The 21,413-nt window shown below is 35.9% G+C and overlaps 1 protein-coding gene across 1 annotated transcript in view; it reads left to right on the plus strand.

Moving 5' to 3' along the window:
- The window catches only part of XKR4 (XK related 4), a 224,548-nt gene extending 204,137 nt beyond the window's left edge, over positions 1-20,411 (plus strand). Inside the window, exon 3 of the mRNA XM_035317386.1 lies at positions 14,237-20,411. Within this exon, the coding sequence (XP_035173277.1) occupies positions 14,237-15,183 (947 nt within the window). The 3' untranslated portion in view covers positions 15,184-20,411. The remainder of the gene's footprint in view (positions 1-14,236) is intronic.
- The last annotated feature ends 1,002 nt before the right edge of the window (positions 20,412-21,413 follow it).

Here is a 21,413-nt window from a genome sequence, read left to right on the forward strand (position 1 = left end):
AGCGGTTGTGGTGGAGCTCGGTCACCCACCCGAGCGAAACCATCACAATAGCTTATTATGGCTATCATAACACAAAAAAAAATTAGGGACAATCTATAATCATACAGATTATATTTCTATGTTACCTGAAGTATGATGTTTGATTTTTACAGTGATGACTCTCATTCTTTATTTGGCAGCTGTGGCATGGCTAAGAAGGCTATTTTTTTCCTGTTTTCCAAGGAATAACTATATTTTTAATTGGCTGGAGAGACTTTGATTTCCAGTTACAGCAGTTACAGAGCCCTCTTTTTTCTTTTTCCTTTTTCTTTTTCTTTTTTTCTTTTTCTTTTTTTCTTTTTCTTTTTCTTTTTCTTTTTCTTTTTCTTTTTCTTTTTCTTTTTCTTTTTTTCCCTATTCTTAGCCAGAGCTATACTGTCTCCAGCTTCTATGATCCTGTTTTAGTTGTATATAGACTGGAGCATTCATTGTTAATAAGATTTTGGAGAAGCACATAAATTCCAGAAGAGCAGGGTGCCTATTAATATAATTTCATAGGTTCTTCAAGCAGCAAAAATAATGAAGAAAAAATAAAGATTCCTACTGGTTTCTTTCTATCCCTACTGTAGTAATAAACACATAATGTCCTCATAGTTGTCTCTCACAGTATCTCCTACACCCACTATATCCTTAACCACTGCCCTCAAATTACATCATTTTTTACTAAGATCCCTTGGATTGCCACACTGTACTGTTCAATCCCTGCCTTGTTTCCAGTTCTCTCTCAAGACTCTGGGTTTGGCTGTGTAAAATTCGGTATCTGCTGATGTTAGCTCAAAGACATATCGATGTGGATTTGCCAGCTGCCAGGCACACGTCCACGCACTAATTGGTCCCCTGCTCTTGGAATAAAAATGCCTAAAGTCACAAAAATGCCTGAAATTCAGTCACAAAAATGCCTGTAGTCTTCCTTTCAGTGGGAATGCTTATTTGGACCATTCTCTAGATGTTGTTTTCCCCCTGTTTAACAGAACTTAATATCTTTGAGACATCTATTTGTGTTAAAATCTGTTTAAATCAGTTGATCACTTTTTAAAAATTAACATGGATCAGACTGATGTGCAGATAACTAAAGAAATGGTAAAAGTACAGAGAGATAAAAATTAGTATAGATTAGCCTGACATCAATATGGTTTAATATATTAGAGAGGTTAACTGGATACCCAGGTAGCAAAGAATTAGAGGCTTGATATTCTGCAATTTTGAAGAATTCTTCTTTTACGAAGCCTAGGTCTAGTTACCCAGACTTGTTATCTTTCATTGACAATCTTACAAGTTAGAATTATAAAAACAATTCTAATGAAAAATGTATTTCTTTAGTGGTTAAGTTCATGGGACTTAAAATCATGAGATCTTGATTTGAAGTAGCAAGTGGAGGGTTGATATTAAATGAATTGAAAAGCTGCCATTTCGATGGACATGAAACCTAAGAAAGAATGAGTGAGGAAATGCTTAGCAGTACTTACCAAACATTTGTCCTTGCCCTTGTCTTGTTTGATAGCATTATAAATTTTCCAAATGACAAAATGTAATATTAGCTGGCTGGGTTTCCATTGACTGGCTAAGTTTTCCCAGTTTTTGCAGGGTGAGGGTAGTAAATAGAGAGTAGGACAGATTACAGTCATAAGTCAATCTGAATAATTTCTTAAAATTATCACATCCAATTAAATATGTTTTAGTACAGAAAAATGTATTTGGGAATCAGAAACACAGACTATACTTACAGAAAGGGAGAATGACTGTCCTGAAAAACAGTGATTCAGAAGATAACATAGTAATCAGTAGAGAGAACAGCTTTCTCATTGTCAAGTTATGGCTTTGAGTCTTCTTTTTATCCATGGATGTAGAAGGAAGATACACAGCAAACGTGTTGAAGTGATCACACCACTGTGAACACCATTAAGAGGACCACTGTTAAAAGCCTGTGCTCTGTTCTGTGACTCAGAATGGAGCTACTGAAGGAAATTATAAGGAGGGGAACAAAAACATCTCAGAGGCAATTAATAACCTAATCAACCATTGGAATATTAAGACTCTAAGGGACTGAGAATATTGGAAAAAGGTTTAAGTAAGTCAGTCATTATCTATGGGTACTTGCACACACAAACACAAAAATAAAAATAAAAAGAGCTTGTAACAGGGAAGAAGATTTCTCAATCTTCTAGACAAACATCAGAAATTGAAATTAGACTAATTTAATCTTGTGGTGGGGTGCAATTTTTAACACAAACCACAATTAAATAATGAAAAGGATTTTCAGAGGAAGTGCTGAGTTATTATTTTACTTGGAGGCTTCAAATTATGCCAGTTTATGTGTCTATGTACCTAAATCTAAATATATCATACATATAAATTGTACAGAGATACATAATATTTACCAACAGATATCATGTAGACTTATCTAGATATATCAGAGATAGGTAAAAGTATATAGCTGGAGGGCTTCCTTACTAGTAATTAATATCCTTAAAATTGATATTGAAGACAAAGATATAAACATGATACCTAAAATAACCCAAAATTGGGCATGAGCTAGAGCCAGAATTAATCTCCAAACTCCCCAGAATACATTGAATGTTCCTCAGATCATTTAGATTTTTCTTCCATTTACATTATCTGCACAGTAGGTGAATATATAGATTTTGTTTTGGGAAGGAGGCAAGAAGGTTAGTGATTGGTTTTCCATTAACAGGAAAAAAAATCTATTTAACAAATTAAACAAATTATTGTGAAAAAAAAAAAAAAAGTATATGAAGTCTGTCAAAGTGAAAGAAACATAACGAAGAGTGAGAATTTATTATCTCAGTTTGATCCAGGGGAAACTTAAATAGCAACATGTACCATACAAAGCTAGCAATTCCAGTTTTCCCTTTGCTAAGGATTGCACAAATGTTAAATCAATTTCCTTTTCGGAGTGATGCTAATTGCCTTTTGTCCCAAAGCACCATATCAGGCATTATCCTCAGCATCTCTTCAGAGCTGAAAAGCTTAGATAAGCTTAAAAAAGTAAACGCAGAAAAAATATTATTTATATAATATTTCTTAGACAAATTGTGTCATATAATTTACTAACTTCAGACTAACTTTAATGAGCAAGTACGAAAACCATGAGATGTTCAATGAGGGAGAAATTTATCCCCTTTCAGAAAGTCAATACAAGCTTACAAACCACGGAAAACCAATCCTAGACTTACAGTTTGAGGAGATTTAAGGGGAGTAATGGCCTCATGCTCATGCATGTAGTCAGTGTTTCATTGCCAGTGAGCTGGTCCCATGCTATGGATTTTTGATAAGACTTTGTACAAGGTATTTTGAATATTTTTCATGACAAAGTATATCTTGGCTTCTAGTCTTCTCTGTGTTGGATGTTGGCTGCTGCTAGTACAGTATCTGAGAAGAAATAATAATAATAAAAAAAATCTCTGCTGTATTTGAAATATTGATTTATCCCTTCCTTTCCCAAAATTTAATAGACATTTCTAGAGCTAGTGTAACACCGGTATGCGTATTTTATGACATTCATAATATCTTGAAAAAATACTTTAAAAGAGGTAGAAAGTTTGGATCAGCCAAATGCTGTTCCTGACTGTGCCACCATATTGCAGCCAGTATGATCATTTCAAACTCTTTTGTTTGTGGGAGGCTGTTAGAAAATATCAGAAAGCTTAGTTAATAGTAACAACATGTATATTTCACCGTCTCTTTTCAGGCTTATGAATATTGTCTTTGGGCATCTAACATTTGTTTTAAACTCGCTTTGCCAATGCTCTTGATATTTCTGTGATATTCATTTAGGCATATGATGGCTAACAGATGATAAAGAGCCTTAGAGCTACCAGGAAAATGCTCTAAGCAGTCATTCTAAGGCTATATATGATGGGACTTTCAAAGTGTTTCTCTTCCAGTGTTTAGTCTTTACATATCTGGACACATAAATGTTCTATTCATTTAAAAACAGTTACTTGGAAATACTACTAAATATTGAGTCTTTGTAGATAAATACCCTAATCTCTGAAGCACCATCATATCTTGAGCAATGCTACTCAATGATAACTTACATATCTCTCAGGATGCCCTGTGTTATGTTATTTCAAAGGTATTGAGGGCTCCTAAGTGAACAAGTGAACAAACTGATGTCCTAGAAACCTTTGCTTTTAAAATTCTGAAGGTCCATGAAACATTACACTCAAGTCATGTAAACTCTATAGAACTTCAGCCAAATTACTGACTGAATACCATAGGTAGATGGAGTTAGGCTGGGAAAAAAAAAAAAAAAAAAAAAAAAAAAAGGAAAAGTGCATTTTTAAAGTGAAAGTAAATAACCCTTGGAATGTTTTTCACTCTTATTTTAAACTTTTGAATTATTATACCCCTACTTTAAAACAAGTATGGTATTCACTCTTTGTTTGTGAGGCAAAGCTCTGTGGTTTGTTTTGTACTCTATCATACTATCTCACTTTAAAGATATATATATATGAAATGCATTACTTAGGTATCAAATTTTGTGCATGTTTCACTGAAAGAAGACAGTAAATTTATTGTGACTGTTAAATTAAAACAAAAAAAAATGTTGATACATAGTTCCTTTTTCCAGAATTCACACTTTTCTCTACAGAAGAAGAAACACTGATATTGTAGTAACTTTCCAGTCTTCCTGGGTATTAGGTGCATTCTGCTCCCACATCATCTAACTAAATCTTAGGAAATCATGTGGCAGTTTTGAAAGTCTCCGATATCCATTGTATGAGGTGACCAGTGCCTTATGGGAAGCTGGCAGGTAGCAGAAAACACTTCAGAGGAAAGGTTTACAGAATTTGAGGTATGTTGCTAGGTATTCCTGTGCAAGGAAAAAGTCTTTTTCTTGAATAGTCCTGAAAGAACAGGTACAGCCTGGTCCCTGAAGCCTGAATGTCACTTTTCAATAACTACAGGTGTGGTTTGTGCATGCAGAAATATATTGCAGTGATGTGGTGGGTTGACCTGCTAGACGCCCACCCAGCTGCTAACTTACAGTGCCGGGGAAGAAAACATGATGAAAAAGTCTGTGGGTTGAGATAAAGACGGGGAGATCCCTTACCAGTTACCATCACAGGCAAAACAGATTCAGCTTTTTGAAAAGTTATTGAAAAAATAGATTTGGATTGGGAGACACAAAGACAAACTAAAACAATGCCTTCCCCCACACCCTCTTTTAACAAGGTTTTACTCGTTTGTTCCCAACTGTTCCTCCTCCTCTCTGCCACATGGCACAGGTGGATGGAGAAAGGGAGTTGTGGTCAGTTCATAACAGCTTGCCTCTCCTACTCCTTCCTCCTCACACTTTTCCTCTGCTCCAGCATGGGTGCCCCTCACAGGCTGCAGTTCCTTTAGGAAAAGCTCCTACAGAGTTCATCCTCCCCAGGCTGCATTTTCCTTCAGGACGTATTCAGCTGCTGTGGTGCGGGGTCCTCCAGAGGCTGCAGTGTGAGCTCACACTACTGCTCTCCTCCTTCTTAAACTATGATGTTCAGACTGCTGTTTCCATTCTCCTTTCTTTTCCTCTCCTCAGCCTATCTGACATTTTTACCCTTTTTAAAATATGTTTCCACAGAGGCACTGCCAGCTTGGCTGATGGGCTCAGCTGTGTCCTGCGGTGGCTGTGTTGGAGCTGGCTAGAACTAGCTGTGTCTGGCACAAGACAGCTTCTGGTGTCTTCTCATTGAGGCCAACCCTGCAGCCTCTCCCCCCACTTGCAAAAAACTCCCAGTACTTTGGAAAACAGTTTTATGTAGGATTGGTTGGGAAATGAATACGATTTTTAGTATCGCCACATTTTCACTTTAACTGATTTCCTTCAAAAATGTGTATAGTTTTTTGTTCTGTCGTTTTTAATTGTTGCTTTAAGAATTATTATTTTGAAGTTTTACTTTCCTGACAACTTTTGATATATGGGCTCAGTCCACACCTAGAGCAAGCAGCCTCTGGCTCTGAGCTGGAAAAGCCTGCATACAAACCTAGAGAAAATTTACTACAGTGACTTTGCAAAAGAAAGCATAAAATGCTAATAATACTTTCCTCCCTGTTCATCCTCTGTTGTAGACTAAGCACAATGTTCTTTCTTTAATGTAGATTTTCTTTAGGAATATGAAAATATCCATAAATTCTGATATGTTTTAACGGAATGTTTTATGTGTCTACTAGAGTACACCATTTTCTCTTTCCCCTGTTAGGCTAGCAGGGAGAGGTGCTACTGTTTCTGCCATTGACTTTATGGAAGGTGTCCAGCTGTGCAGCTTACAGAACCAAGCAGTGCAGATGGACCCTTCTCCCGTAGATGGTGCCATATCTGTAGGATAGCAATAAGCTGTCATGATGTTTCTCTTCAAGAGGTAGTGGCAGGGGTTCTGCTCTGCTCAGGGTTGCTGCACTCTCCAGATAATCCCTTGATTTCTATAAACTCCTTGCAGCAGCTTCAAGATGTCAAAAGTACTTTTTTGCCTCAGAAGAAATGTGTTAATCATGGAAATGAGCCTGAAGTCAGTGGGTATGTTTATGCTGCACATACTTCACTGGAATATAAAGATTCCAAATTACCTAACAGGCAAGAAGGAGTCTAGCTGTGAGAGTACAGAAGTCTAAGTTTAGCTTACCAACACTCCAAATTATTTCAAGCTGTCTTGCCAAGCCTGGCAGTGTGCAGACTGCGTGACATACTTGAGCACCCAATAGTTGTCACTGTCTGTGAAGGACTGGACTTCATTAGTGGCTAATAAGGACTCCTGAATTTTAACTTATAATGCTTTAGGAGAGCAAGAAACTAATAAATATTAGGAAAACATTTGTGAGAGAGATCATCCAGCATGTTCACTCACCTGGTAACTGGCATTTGTTAGCATATTCCAGCAGTGTGTCAATTACCTTTACAGACTGATGAGGTGGTATCAGAGCTTTTAGTTGCTGTGCCCCAAAACCCTTTATCATTAGCTTCCTGTGAAGAAAAGTCCCAAAAAAAGACAAGAACAATTCAGCTTTAATAGTCCCTGTGGTCCCTGCATGCTAAGTTGAGTTGTTGGTTTTTTATTATTTTTTATATATAGTAGATTTTATTCATAGTTTCCAAAATAAATTCTGAGATAATAACAACAAAATTCATGTAAAAGACATAGTTTGGAACTGGGGGAGAGGAAAAGGGAGACTTGTTCATATTAACTTGAAATGAAATTATGATCACCATTCAGGTATACCTTTGGGCCTGTTTAAAGTTGTGATCAGCAGAAGTATCTCAACAGTATATCTAACAGTTAGATTTGTTAAGGTGGATATGACCTTGAGAGCAGCCAGAGCCAAACCGTTAGGGAGGTGTCTGGTACAGACCCCGAGGTTCTGCTAAAGGCATGCACAATAAGCCAACCTTTTGGCAGTTGACCTTGGTCTTGCACACTGAATCTGAACCACCACTGGAAAAAGATTAGGAGTCTGTTGAATGAGTAAGATTGACTGTAACTGATTTAATATATATAATGTTCCTAGGCTTCCAGGGCAAAGATGAGTTGCTGTGGAGAGCTAAATTAAAGAAAGAGCTGGAAGTTGTCTCATCAGGAAGTATCTGTAGAAAGCAGCTGCATGGGAGAAGCTATTCTTATATATGCTAACATGTTCTCTAAGCTTTACTGAGCATGCTAAGAGAAGTAATATTAAGCATAAATCCCATTTACATCTCAATGGGGAAGTGTTCCTCTCATCCCCCACACAGCATTACCCCACCCCAGTATGCAGCAGGAGAAAGTTAAAGAATATTTTGGAAAGTGAGATGATGAAACCCTCTATATTACCTTGAACATCCTCAGTTGTAATTGTAACCACTGGCAAACACTGGAAGTATGAGCTACAGGAGACACACTCTCAAAAACTTTCACTGCCATGGTTGTAGGTAGTGAACGGTCTAAACAAAACTATAGAAACTGAGTATTTCAGTAAGGTGCCTCTTCTATCTAGGCACCATCAGTGGCCAGTAAGGAAATAAATAAATAAATAAATAAAAATAAAAATCCTTTTCTGACCTCAAGCATTTTGTTTCAATTGCACAGAAAGACTATAAGCAAAGACAGCTAATATAAGACTAGCTTGCCAGTATGGGAAAGAGTAGGATTTTCTCACCAACATGCTTACTGAATAACCCTGGAACCTGTTCATGATAACAAGGCCACAAAGCCTTAGAGTACAGACAGGTAGGTTAAGGTCACTGTCCTTCATATTTAGGGGGTTAGATCTGTCTGCGGACATTTAGCTAGTGGCATTTCCCTTTCCTGGAAAAAATAAAATAAAATAAAATAAAAAAATAAAATAAAAAAATGTGCTGGCAAAGACTGTGTCAGCAAGGATCCTTGTACATGAAATATTCCTAGCCGTGAAGCCTGGTCTGCTACATAAAAGCCATCTGGAGCCAGGCAGAACTGATTTACTATCTGCTATATCTGCTTTGGCAGAGGGGTTGGACCTGATGATCTTTCGAGGTCCCTTCCAACCCCTACAATTCTGTAATTCTGTGATCTTATCCCAGCAGCCCACACCTGCAGTCACCAAGGGAAAAATAACCCAGGTGAGGGCAAGAGTTTGGGTTGTTATCCCTTCAGATAATAGCAAAGGTTCATCTGTAGGTTTTATCTCACAGTCTTGGTCAGAGAACAAGACCCATAAGTGTGAAACACACACTGAGAACCTGAACACACAGTCCCAGATATGACCATAAACTGTCCCTGGAGCATGCAAAGTGACCTGTCTACTAAACCACATGTGACTGTACAGTATATATACCACATTGTACCTTGCCATGCTAATGCATGGGAATAAAAGAATTAGTGCAGAAACCCACAGACTATTGCTGGGCTGTCTGCAAGGCCTCCACAAGTATTCACAGAACAGCCTGGTAAAGGCTGTGTAAATATAGCAAATCATTTTATGAAGCTGGAGGGGAGTAGTGGTGATATACTGTTTCCTACAGGATTAGGGCCTGAAGACAAACTCTGTGTGTTATAGATTCTTGGCTTTGTTTCAGTGAAGCACCTGGAAGCTTGGTTGCATGTTTTGTCACTTCTCCAACTGGGTAGGAGGCTCATAAAAATAGGTTTCCTTTAAAAATATTTCATAGTTCCAGATCTCAGGCAAAGTTGTCATTCCCAGATGTCCTGCTGTGCTTATTATTCCTGTTTTTAGCATGAATTTACTCCTGGAAATGACAAGATGAGTACAAGTTTAAAAATGAGGATGAAGCAGAGAGAGAAGCAAAGGCAATCATTAGATTTCTGAAATCAGGTTTTATGTCAAGGAGCACTTTCTCTAATCAATTCATTAACTTGTAATGTTTTCAGCTGTCCTGAGGTATTCTCTGCTTATTATATAGAGGCTTTATGGACCAATGCAATTAGATTAAAAGTAGTTTGTGAATCTGAGTTAGCTTTCAAATGCACTCAAATACAAATCAGGAATAAGATAAAATTGCCATGAGAATGAGACAGATTTTTTCATTTATACTCAAGTCTAAAGATCATATTGTGGGAGAAGAAGGAAAATACAAATCAGTAAATTGTATATACTGCTTAGACATTGAATAGCTTTCCTCAAAGTTAAATAAATTTTACATGTTTGGAAGAGCTATAATGCAAAGGCAGAGGTGTCAGCAGGATACAATTAAGTTGTGATTGTCAAGCAGAGATGTAGTATGGAAATCCCTATCTGTTGTGAGTAATTCTATTTGGATTACTCTTGAACAAAACATTTCAGTCAGATTTCTCACAAAAACTATTGAGGAGAACTTCATTAGCACTCCTGTAGCTATTTGAGCTTGTTTCCCTGAAATAATATCACATTTGTAAATGTATCCAGTTCTGTATACAATCTCTTTTCCCTTTGTTTGCTTTCATTTGTGAAAAACATGTTAGTGGCTTTTATCTTGTCTTTAATGAGGTGTAGTTTGTTGTTGTTTATTATTAATTATATTTACAGTACCAATACATACATGACAAACCCTCAAGATGAAAGAACATCTCTCATACGGAGAAATGACTTATTTCCAGGGAAAGACATCATTGTTCTATCAAGGCAATTCTGCTCTGTGTTTCCAAATAGGAAGTGCACTACCTCAAGGACATCTGAAAGCTGAAAGTCATTTGTGATTGTGAAGTTGTCATTCCTTTACACAGTTAATATAATTAAGTAATGCTAAACTCTTAACAGAAAAAAAAAAAAAAAAAAAAAAAAAAATTGCCTTTTTCACTCAGAACAGATTCTAATTGGCTCCTAGCAGAAAGTTGTGCTAATACAATATTTTACTGGCTATTCTCACCATTGAAACTATTGTATGTAGGGTAAACTACAAAGGCTACAAAGGCTTGCAATGGGTAGGGAAGCTCACAATTAGCTGTTATTCAGATTTTTTCAGATATACATTTTAGAAACAAACAAAAGCATCACTTGCCTCATGTAGTATTTGAAGTAATCTTTTTCCTGTTCAAAGCCAGTTTCCTCTTCAGGTCAGAACTAAAGAGACCAAATCACATCCTGTGGAAACAAATTGAAGGTTCAACTTCAGAAATGAAGAAACAGGAACATACTTTCATGTTTCACAAGGGCAGTTAAGGAATTTATACTTTCCCGAACTTTTAATAGTCTGTAATGGTTGAGTACATACTTTTTGAGTATTTATTCACTTAGAATGGCTAGTTAATCTTGATTTCCAAGATCAAGACCCTTAATACAAGACTGAAATATGAGACTGTGAAATACACCAGAAAGCTGCACTGGTGCCTGAAGAGTCAGTGCCGAACCTGAAAGGAAAACCCATGCTTGTTCTTTATGAACTTAGGCTCCACAAAACTGGCTCCAGTCTTGTCTGCTCATTTCTAAATGGCAACTAAGCCTTCGCAACTGCTAAGGTTAAACCATCTCCTTTGTCACAAATTATTTTTCTTCCCTTAGGACTATTGAAAATCCTCTCCTTTTTTCCTGATGCCATTTCAGTGCCCTTAAACTTTTGTTAGTAATTATTTTGAAATATGGACAGGGAGAATTTTATGAACACATGCTCAAAAAAAAAAAAAAAAAAAAAAAAAAAAAAGCATTGATATGTTCTAATTAATTAATTATCCATTCAGTTCTACAGTAATTCAGTTTATTGCTAACCATTCCCAGTGAATTGTTTATATTATGAAACCTCTTTAATAGCAAACTGCCATTTGCCTCACTTCTAAATTATCCCATTATTAATATTATTTTAAAAATAATAATTGGTCTAATCAATAAAGAAAAATGGATGATGTCCATGAAGCCTTTAGTCTTAACTCTTTATCTCTTAACTCTTTATCTCTAACACCATTAACACAATAGCGCAAGAGTAGATGCATACTGCTTTAAGCTGTATTTCTTTCCTTTTGTGCATTCCCTTGTCACCATTTCCCTCTTGTATTATGTCAGTATCCCTGAGTTTGTTCTGTAAAAGCCAAGAATGTTTCCCTATTAATGACTATTTAAATAACTGACTTACCTTGCTATTGTACTTGCCTCTTTCTGTCACAGAAAATGACTGTGAATTAATTAGCATTAGAACATTGGAAATTCCTATGAATTTTAACATTTTATCTGGAACATTCTGTGCACATTAATGAATGATTTTACACCTCCTAATGCAAAACTGATGATATCTGTACAAACCTCTGGGGGAGCGTGTGAGGTCATTTAAGTTAGATCTGCAAAGAAAATGTATGGATTTCTCTCTCACATTATTATTTTCTGTGCTGATAATGCTATTTTTGAGCTCTTGCTCAGACTGGCTCAATTGTATTGAAAGAATCTCTTATCCTTTATCCTATTTATCTACTTTTCCAAACTTTTCATTTCATAAGGGAAATGAACTGTGTTTTTTCAGAAATACTTCAGGCATTCCTATAGGAACACGAGAATCTACATTTTCATGTGTTAATGTTGTCTCCAGAGATAATGGTCACTGAAAGGCAGCCCAGCATGAAAACCAAATGTACAGATCAGAAATGAAAATACAATTTATACCATGTCTTCTTCCTGTCTTACTCATTGATTGCTTATTCTTGGTGTGAAGGAGGATTACAGAAGTAATGTTAGTGTTTTGGCATACAGACATCTATGCAGGAAGAATGATGATGTTTTATGGAATCCTAAGTATGTTTTGTAGTACTGCTTACATTTTTTTTAATCTTATTTTTTTTAAGGCTTTTTAAATTCATGGATTCATAGGAGCATATAATTAGCGCCTTGCAAGTGACTGAGGGAGAAACATTGGCAAAAACCATCCCTCCTGAAAGCAATGAACCCCTGTATACTATTTACTGAGCAAAATCTTACTGGGTTAAGCCAGGTGGATTGCTTAAATAAATAAACTTTTTTTTTTCCTTCAGAATCAGGCATCATTTCCATAACCTACATTTTTCTGTTTTATTTTTTTTCAAAAGTGAATGGTAATATATATATGTAGGCTTAAATTTACCACTGTATATTAATAAAATATGCATAAAATTTCTAACATTTAAGTAATATATTCTTGATGGTTAGGTACTAAAGAAAGCTATTGGAGGGGGAGGAAATCTACTATTCATCCACATCCAAAGTTTGCTGAAATAATTAAACAGCTTTTAACAGCAGACAAAAAATGTTTTATTTATTTTAGATTTATTTACTTTAATAACTAGCTCAAAGTACTTAGAAATCAAGTAAACTGAAATGTCATTGTTTTTTATGGGCTATGAATTCATTCATTAACTGTTAATAAAATTTTCTCTGTTAATAAACCGGTTTTAACTATAAAATAAGCTTGATACATTTTTCCTTCGTATACAGCATATTCATCAAAAAATTATTTGAATAACAAATATGTTTCAAAGGCCGGGTTTCTGCATTTCTATTCAATTTTCATTTCCATCGAAGGCATTCATACAGGTCCTAAATAAATAAAAATTAATAATCTAGTAAAGAAGAATTATTCCTTTCAACAGAATGCTATATGTGTTAAGCATTTGAATAATTTTTCAGAACTATATCACCACTTAAATGGGAATGTAAGGTGTATTTTGGATTATGGAATTGTCACTTCTGAATAGAAGTAACAGATTAGTTTAAAAATTAGATTCAATTGCAAAGCAACTTTTTTTTTTTTTTTTTTTTTTTAACTTACCAACAGCAGTCAAACTCACTTTAGGAAGAACGAATAATACACACCAAAAATAAGTATTGAAAGGTTTTTGTAAAAATATTTTTTTCACTCTTTATATATTTTCAAGGGAATAGGAATTATTATTATGAAAATGAGAATGAAAATCTCATGAGAAATAATTTTGTATTGAATACTTTTTATAAAAAATATTTGATAGGCATTTCAGAAACATAATTCAGGGTCTTATAAATAGGCAATTCTGTGATATATGGGAGATACAAGGGCTATATGAATGTTAATTTATAACGCTTTATTAATTAAATCTTTACTCAGAATTTTAATTCAGTAGAAAATTCGAACATTTCTACAATTAATTTAACCTCCAATTGGGAGAAAATGAAGTGTTGACATTTTCTACTTATTAAAATTGTGTTAAAATATGGTGAAAATATCAAAATAGGCATAATTTTTGTTCCTTAGCAAAAGTAAGGTAATTAAACTTTGATATAACAGGAGTTACATTAATTTAATTGAAAGACTTAGATATATGCTTACATTTTTATTGATTTAGTATACTGTATACAGGACTGTAATTAAAAAGCAATTAATGATTAATAAATACTTAGAAAGGCTTGGTTGCTTTATATGGAACTTCTTATCTAAATCAGGAAAATCATATTCTTTAATGCAATAACCATAGCAGAGTCTGTTAAATTGCACAGTTGACAGAGTTATCCATTTCTGACTTGCTCAAAATTGTAAATTAATTAATTTGTTTCAAATATAAAATTGCCAAAGAAGCATTTCAGATTATAGTTTGCTAGCCACTCATGTTCGTGTGTATCTAACACGTCAGTGTGCTTGTAAGGGCAATGAAATCTAATAGAGGTCCACTTGTCATTCCTGGCTGAGCTAAAGGAGAAGGAAGAGATTTTACAACCTGAGTAGCAGAGTGCATTTAAACCCGCAAGAATGTCATTGGTTTCAACCAAGTGCTGACATACTCATTATGCCTTAACTGCATCTCCTGTTTCCTTCTAGGTCTTACTGCTGCAGCATCTCTCGTATCCCTAGCCTGGGCTCTGGCTTCCTACCAAAAGGCTCTCCGTGACTCCCGTGATGACAAGAAACCCATCAGTTATATGGCTGTTATAATCCAGTTTTGCTGGCATTTCTTCACCATTGCAGCAAGGGTCATTACTTTTGCTCTGTTTGCCTCAGTTTTCCAGCTGTACTTTGGGATCTTCATCGTGCTCCACTGGTGCATCATGACCTTCTGGATCGTCCACTGCGAGACAGAGTTTTGCATCACCAAATGGGAGGAGATAGTTTTCGACATGGTTGTTGGGATAATCTATATCTTCAGCTGGTTCAATGTCAAGGAAGGAAGGACACGCTGTAGGCTTTTCATTTACTATTTTGTGATCCTTTTGGAAAACACCGCCTTGAGTGCTCTCTGGTATCTGTACAAGGCTCCACCAATCTCTGATGCATTTGCCATACCAGCACTGTGCGTAGTGTTCAGCAGCTTTTTAACAGGCATTGTTTTTATGCTAATGTACTATGCCTTCTTTCATCCCAACGGACCAAGGTTTGGGCAGTCACCAAGCTGTGCTTGTGAGGACCCTGCAGCTGCCTTCACCCTACCCACAGAAGTGGCAACAAACACTCTTCGGTCCATCTCCAACAACCGGAGTGTCACGAGTGAACGGGATCAAAAATTCGCGGAGCGGGATGGGTGTGTGCCTGTGTTTCAGGTGAGACCCACTGCACCATCCACACCTTCATCCCGGCCACCAAGGATTGAGGAGTCAGTCATTAAAATCGACCTGTTCAGGAACAGGTACCCAGCCTGGGAGAGACACGTGTTGGACAGAAGCCTGAGGAAGGCGATCTTGGCATTTGAATGTTCCCCTGCTCCTCCACGGCTACAGTATAAAGATGATGCCCTCATCCAGGAGCGCTTGGAATATGAAACCACATTATAAATGAAACAAAAACACAGCTTGAAGAAGCTCTGGCATTACAGTCCCAGTTAGGGGTTGATGGTAGGGCTGTAGGATTAACTAAACTGCATACTACAAGTAGAGCAGCAAGCTGTAGTGTTCTTAGTCTGGCTACCATCATGATTATCATTTGATCCACTGTGTGCAGTCTATCTGCAGGACACTGGTACAGCAGCATCACCTGAAAGCCTCAAAAAACAAACAAACAAAAAAAAAACACTGACCCACACATAGAGATTGGTTACTCCATCTGGGAAAACTCACCCATGAGTCATTGCTGCTATGAAACTGACTGCACAGTACTTACAAGCAAACCAATAAGGAGGCTCTGACCAGAGCTTTCAACTTTAACCAGTAGTGCATTTTATTTTAGAAATGAATGATTGATATTTGCATAATCAATGGAAAAACAAACAAACAAACAAACAAAAACTTTTCAAAAATAACAAAACTATAGCACATAATGTTGCTGTTATTAAAACTGGTTTCTGGGAAAAAAAATAGGAGCATAATAGTCTTCAACATCCCATAAATAGACCATTCAGGTTAGAATAGGTTTGCAAAATAGTTCTTAATTAAAAAGATACATCATCATCTTTGTAAGGTTATAAATGGAAAATAAACTAAATTCTGATCAATTAGCTCATAAACATAGATGCCACCAGAACTGTTTGTTTTCTGTGGAATTTCAAAGTCTTTTTAACTGCAATTTAAGTTCTTTATGTTGCTTTCAACAGAAATCCTATGCAGCTCACTTATGGTTTTCAGGAGAAATAAGGAGCTCTAGCACGTAGTGATGTAAATTAAATGATAATCATGATTCAGTGTTCAATTTGCAAAAAATATATATATATGTAAAAGAACAGGGAAGTATAGTTTTCATATTCTAAACTTTTTGGAGGACCCCATTCAGATATTTCAGAAGAAATTACAAGGAGATGAACACACTGAAACTTCTTTCTGTTTCAAGACTGTGAATGCATGATTCAGTGTGTGAATGTATGCAGGGGTGACAAGAGACTGTGACATGCCATACCCTTCTAGTGCCAAACATTGTATAACTGCAAGACTGATATTGCCTGAGGGACAGATAATACGTGGCATGAGCCCTACGAGACCAAGAAGCGGGAAAGAGAGATCCAGTTCTCAACGTGTAGAGACAGCTCTGTTTTTTCCCACCCAAGGTGAAAGTGATGTCTTTTAAAGGCTTTCAGCCACCTCTTAGTAAGTATATTCAGTGAAGTATGATATAACCAAGCTATGTGGAAGACCCTCTTCTGCCTGTTCAAGACTTGTTTCCAGATATGTCTAAAAATTACATTGAATCTCTTGTAATAGAGTGCTTTTGCTGCAAGCTTTTGGGTTTTAAATACCTCCCTAAATCTAGTCAATGGTATCCTTCTTTATGTTAAAAGTATCCCCTGATGGTGCTTTCAGATGCATTAAAGGTGCAAGTCAAAATTTGATAGTATTTTTTTTAAAGCTGGTGCAGAGTGAAAAACTCATGAATTATTTCAATATTTTTGTAAAGTAAAAATATGATATAAAAAGGTTACTTTTTATAAACCTCAAATCTTTTAATACATTTCATTCTCTTTATAGCTTAGATTTTAAGAATTGGTCCATGAATTTTATCAACTAGCTTCTGCAGGTTGATACAAACCTGGTTTTCACATTATGGATTTGTTTTGCAGTGTAATGTCATATGAAAGCCTACATGGGTACTTTTAGAAAACTCCATAAACCGTGGATCTTGCTTCTAATGAAAGTGGCTTGTAAAGACACCAAGCAATTCCATAAGAAACAATTTGCTATAACTATTTCCAACCGTTTTAGGAAAGCGAAGCAGAACTGAAGAGTTACTGTTTTAAATGGCATTGTCAGGATGGAGAAGACCTGATGACTGGTACTTTAATCTTCACTGTCAGGTATATTCAGTGTAGTCACTGCTGTATATGCTGCTGGGTAAAATTCAGCCTTTCCTGTTATTAATATTTGTACTATGAAAGAGCAGAGGTTACACACCTTTGTTTATTTGTATGCGTTCAATTAGCCATTTTTAATGTTGACTTTTTTTAATTAGTGAAGTGTTCAATATCTGTTGATTTTTGCTGGGGCGAGTTCCTCAAAAAAAAAAAAAAAAAAAAAATCTGTAGAAGTGCAGGAACTTGCAAGCCTAAAGGAACTTTGTGCAGATCAGAAAACACTCATCTTTGAAGGGTTTCTTAGGTATTTTAGAATTAAGCAGTGGCCAGCTGCCTCTATAATCATTTTTAAATAAAATAATTATTTGATAGTTCAAACCCAAAGCTTTGTACAAAGTGATTGCCCTTCTCGCCATGCAGATATGTTTGATTGTACAGAGAAAAGCTCTCATGTTTTTTCAAAAAATAATAATAATAATAATAATATACCACTGCAAGAATTGCTTTAAAAAAGGATTTGGGGAGCAAACCCTTTGTCCAGACAAATTTGGTAGAACCTTCACTCCAGAATCCAATGCTGGGTCACACAAAGAAATTGCCATTTTCCTTTGCAAACAAAGCAAATTGTAAGCTTTGTAATCCAAGGTGTGAGGGTTTCTTTTGTAAACTGTTCTATATATTTGCTACTTCTTTAGTAACTTAGGAATGCTAGCATGAGTGAGGCACCATGGGCAGTGCTCTCACTCCACATGGGCTCTTGTGTCCCTCTGGCACCTCCTGGGGAGAGGGGCAACATCACAGCTACCAGCAAGCCTTGTCCTCTTCTGATGTCCTTCTTAACCTGTCTCACTGTTCCTTGGAGATGTAAGCCCTTTGGCTGGGGCTAACAGAACTGAAGAAACATTGCTTAATGCCGAATTTAAAGAGTTACAGTCTGGAACAGTGCTTGCACTGCACGGTTTCTGAAGGTTTGGGGTGTTTTTGTTTGATTTTCTCTCATTTGGTTTTGGAAGGAAGGACACAGGGGCATTATTAGTTCATTTGCTTGTTAATATCTACCATTTACTTTCCTTACCTTCCCATCATTTTAATTTTTTTTTTTAAATTTTTTAGTAAAGTTTGTAAATTTATCTCAAGCAAAATACTGCAGGTTCTGAGTGCACGGCGCCACATGTGGCAATACATATACGCAGTGGCAGTACGCATACACAGCTTGTCTTCTGAATGCAGTCTGCAAAGGGGAGAAGTCATTTTATAAAGAGTCAAAATCTGTTCTCCAAAATCTTGCTCAGTTATGTTTGTAATGCCAGTGATACTTGCGCTGAGAACAGGACGGCCATCATAATCTTAATGTTCAGATGACTATGTGGATAGTTTCCTGATTTGCTTTGCTGTGAACAGCCACCTTACAGGCTGTAAGAATTTTTATAGAGTTTGCCAAGATTAAACATAGTCCACGCTGAAATCCCACGATGGCCTTATGGACAGTTAATCAATATGCACTATTCTTTTTAACACAGACAATTTTAAGGTCTATCAATAAAATTCAATTAAGACAGCAATAGCAAATAAATAAATAAATAAATAAAATAACTTCTGTTTTTGAAATAATGGGAAAAAAAATCAGGTCTTTTAAATTCCATTACAGATTAACAGGAAAATTAAAAGGTTCGTAATTACATTCTGGTAAATAAAAGCAATCACTTCTCTTTGTTAGAAGCAAATATCATGTAAGTGTTGTCCTAATGAACCAAAAAAATTGCCAGCAAATCTGAAGGTAACTTACATGATTAAAGACTTAGTCCTAAAATTTTGAGAGCTGTGGATTTTATGCTAAAAAAAAAAAAAAAAAAAAAAAAAGAGAGAGATAAAAGGCAATTTAAGTAGTTACTTCTCTAATTACATAAAGGAGACATAATGCATACACACGTTCATTCAGAAAACTTATAAGAAAATGTAAGAAAACTTTTTGTCTTATTTTAAAAGAAGTGTTATTTGTTCTATATTAAGATAATCTTTTTTAAAGAGTTATTTGAAAATATGTGCAATACTTTTTTTTTAATGCAGTTTTAATAATGAAAAACAAAACAAAACAAAACAACTCATTTCCACTTTTGTTTATGTCAGTTAAAATATGCTTCTTGTGCTAGAACAGTGTTTCTGTGCTTGGGTTATTTGGCCTTGATGGCATATAAATGCTATTGTCATTGGCAAATCAATAAATTTTCTATTAATTAATTTCTACAGCACTTGGATTAGAGAAAATTTTCCTTCCAAAATTAAATGTTAGGCCTCAGCTGCCTGATTTTGTAAAGTTTTAAGCAGAGGAGGAAAATTAAAAATGTTTTGGAGCTGCAATTTTTAATATATGAACTGTTAAACACTTTTTTAAAATATATGATAGTCTCACTAATATATCATTATATCTCCAAAAGAGCAATTCATGAGTGGTGTTCAAAGTGAAATTGCTGCTATTTTTGGAAAGGGACTCCCAGTCATTCTAAAACAAAAACATATTCATTTACTTTTTATTGGCCTGCAAATATTCACAACTAGCCTGTTGTATTTTTAGAACAGTACATTACAAAATTTTAAGTATTTGTGACTTGAAAATACAATTCCTTAGAAGCCTTAAAAATGGCACTGTACTGAGTTTTAGTTGGCTCTGACAGTGATTTAACTCCCAAAGCCACCGTCCTTTTTCTGCTCAGCCCTTGAAGTCGTGTAATCCAGAGTGACTAAGACGCTGTGATTTAACTCTGCACCCCCTGCACTGCCTGCACAATGCCAAGGAAAAGACCCCAGCAGATTGCTGTGGTCCTACTGCTGCCTCTCTTGCTCCTGTGCGTGGTGGGAAGCAGACTGAATTGCATTTGTGCATCCAGCTAAACAAGCTTAGTTAGGTTGAGGCCCTACAAGGGTTGAGTGATGAAAATAATCACAACACGTGTCCATGAATTTACAAGCTCAACACTGTAATTACTAATTCTGCAGTGTAACAATGCAGAATGTGGGAAGAATTGTCTAAATACACAATAAGCCATTTAATTTTGCTAATTGTAGCAATTAGACTAGCTTGCATGAAGCCCGTGCTCTCAGCAGAAAGCCAAATGGAGTAAGTGGCAAGCAGCCATTTATATACCAGAGACATTATGTTTTGAAACCCTCCCTTGATTGTTTATAGAGCTAGGTCTTTCCATTACAGCATTGAATCCATTCCTCTTTATTCTGATAAAACAGATAAAGTTCAAAATGAGAATAGATTCTTTTAAATCTGGGAATAAATAAATAAATAAATAAATAAATAATAAAAAAAAAGCAACAGATTCATACGTAGTGATTTTTTGAAATACATTCAGTCGTCATTTCCACTTGGCTTCAGATTGCTCAGTGATCTGCATCCAAGATGATTTCTCACATCTGGTATGAGCAGACTTCATTATGGGAGAGATGGGGATGACCTCACGAGGCCTTGCTCACACAAGGTTAGAGGAATAGTGTTGCTGATTTACAGATCACTTGCAAAACTTTTTTAACATGTGAGCAGTCCACTGGGATCATTTGTAAACCTGTTTTACCATACTGACCTCACTGCAGGTGTTTGGTGGGATTTCTTCACTTTTACTCTGCTATGAACATGAGAAAAAAATAAAAGTGAATAATTGCACGTACAGTAATCAGTGCTACCGCAGCATGAATCAAAACATTTCTTCTTTTTTTCCTCCTTAGTTCAAACATTTACAAATATTTCCATTTTGACTGAGTTGTCATTTTGTGATCCTTTTAAGGACACTGAGAAATGTCTACGAAACCACAGTTATTTCCAATGATCCTTATACAAACCAACTGCTGACCAGCACCTTCATTAAAAGGAACTTTTCCTAAACACATAAGCTTGGCTCCTGTACTTACATTTTGTTCTGAGTTCTTAGCATCTGATTTTTATGCAGAGAGTCATATATACTCGTTAGTAAGCCATGTGCCTACTCTGAATCCTGGAGCAAAGAGAACAGATATGCAAAATGCAGGGAAAAAACGCCCTCTTCAGCATATTTAGGGGGTGATTTGCATATGCTACAGATGTAAGAGAGGAGCTTGCATATAATTTCAATGGAGTTATAGGTGCTGTATGAATTGATAGACATTTGCAAGAAATTGTGAGATAAGTGGCCAGCCAAGATTAAGGTCAAATCTAAATGTCTACATGCAGGGCACTGTAAGATAAAAACAACCGAAAAACTAAAACCTAACCAAAACTCTCATTTCCAGGAATGGTTAAGCTTAAAA

Source organism: Oxyura jamaicensis, chromosome 2 (assembly GCF_011077185.1).
Source record: "Oxyura jamaicensis isolate SHBP4307 breed ruddy duck chromosome 2, BPBGC_Ojam_1.0, whole genome shotgun sequence".
Taxonomy (NCBI): Eukaryota; Metazoa; Chordata; class Aves; order Anseriformes; family Anatidae; genus Oxyura; species Oxyura jamaicensis.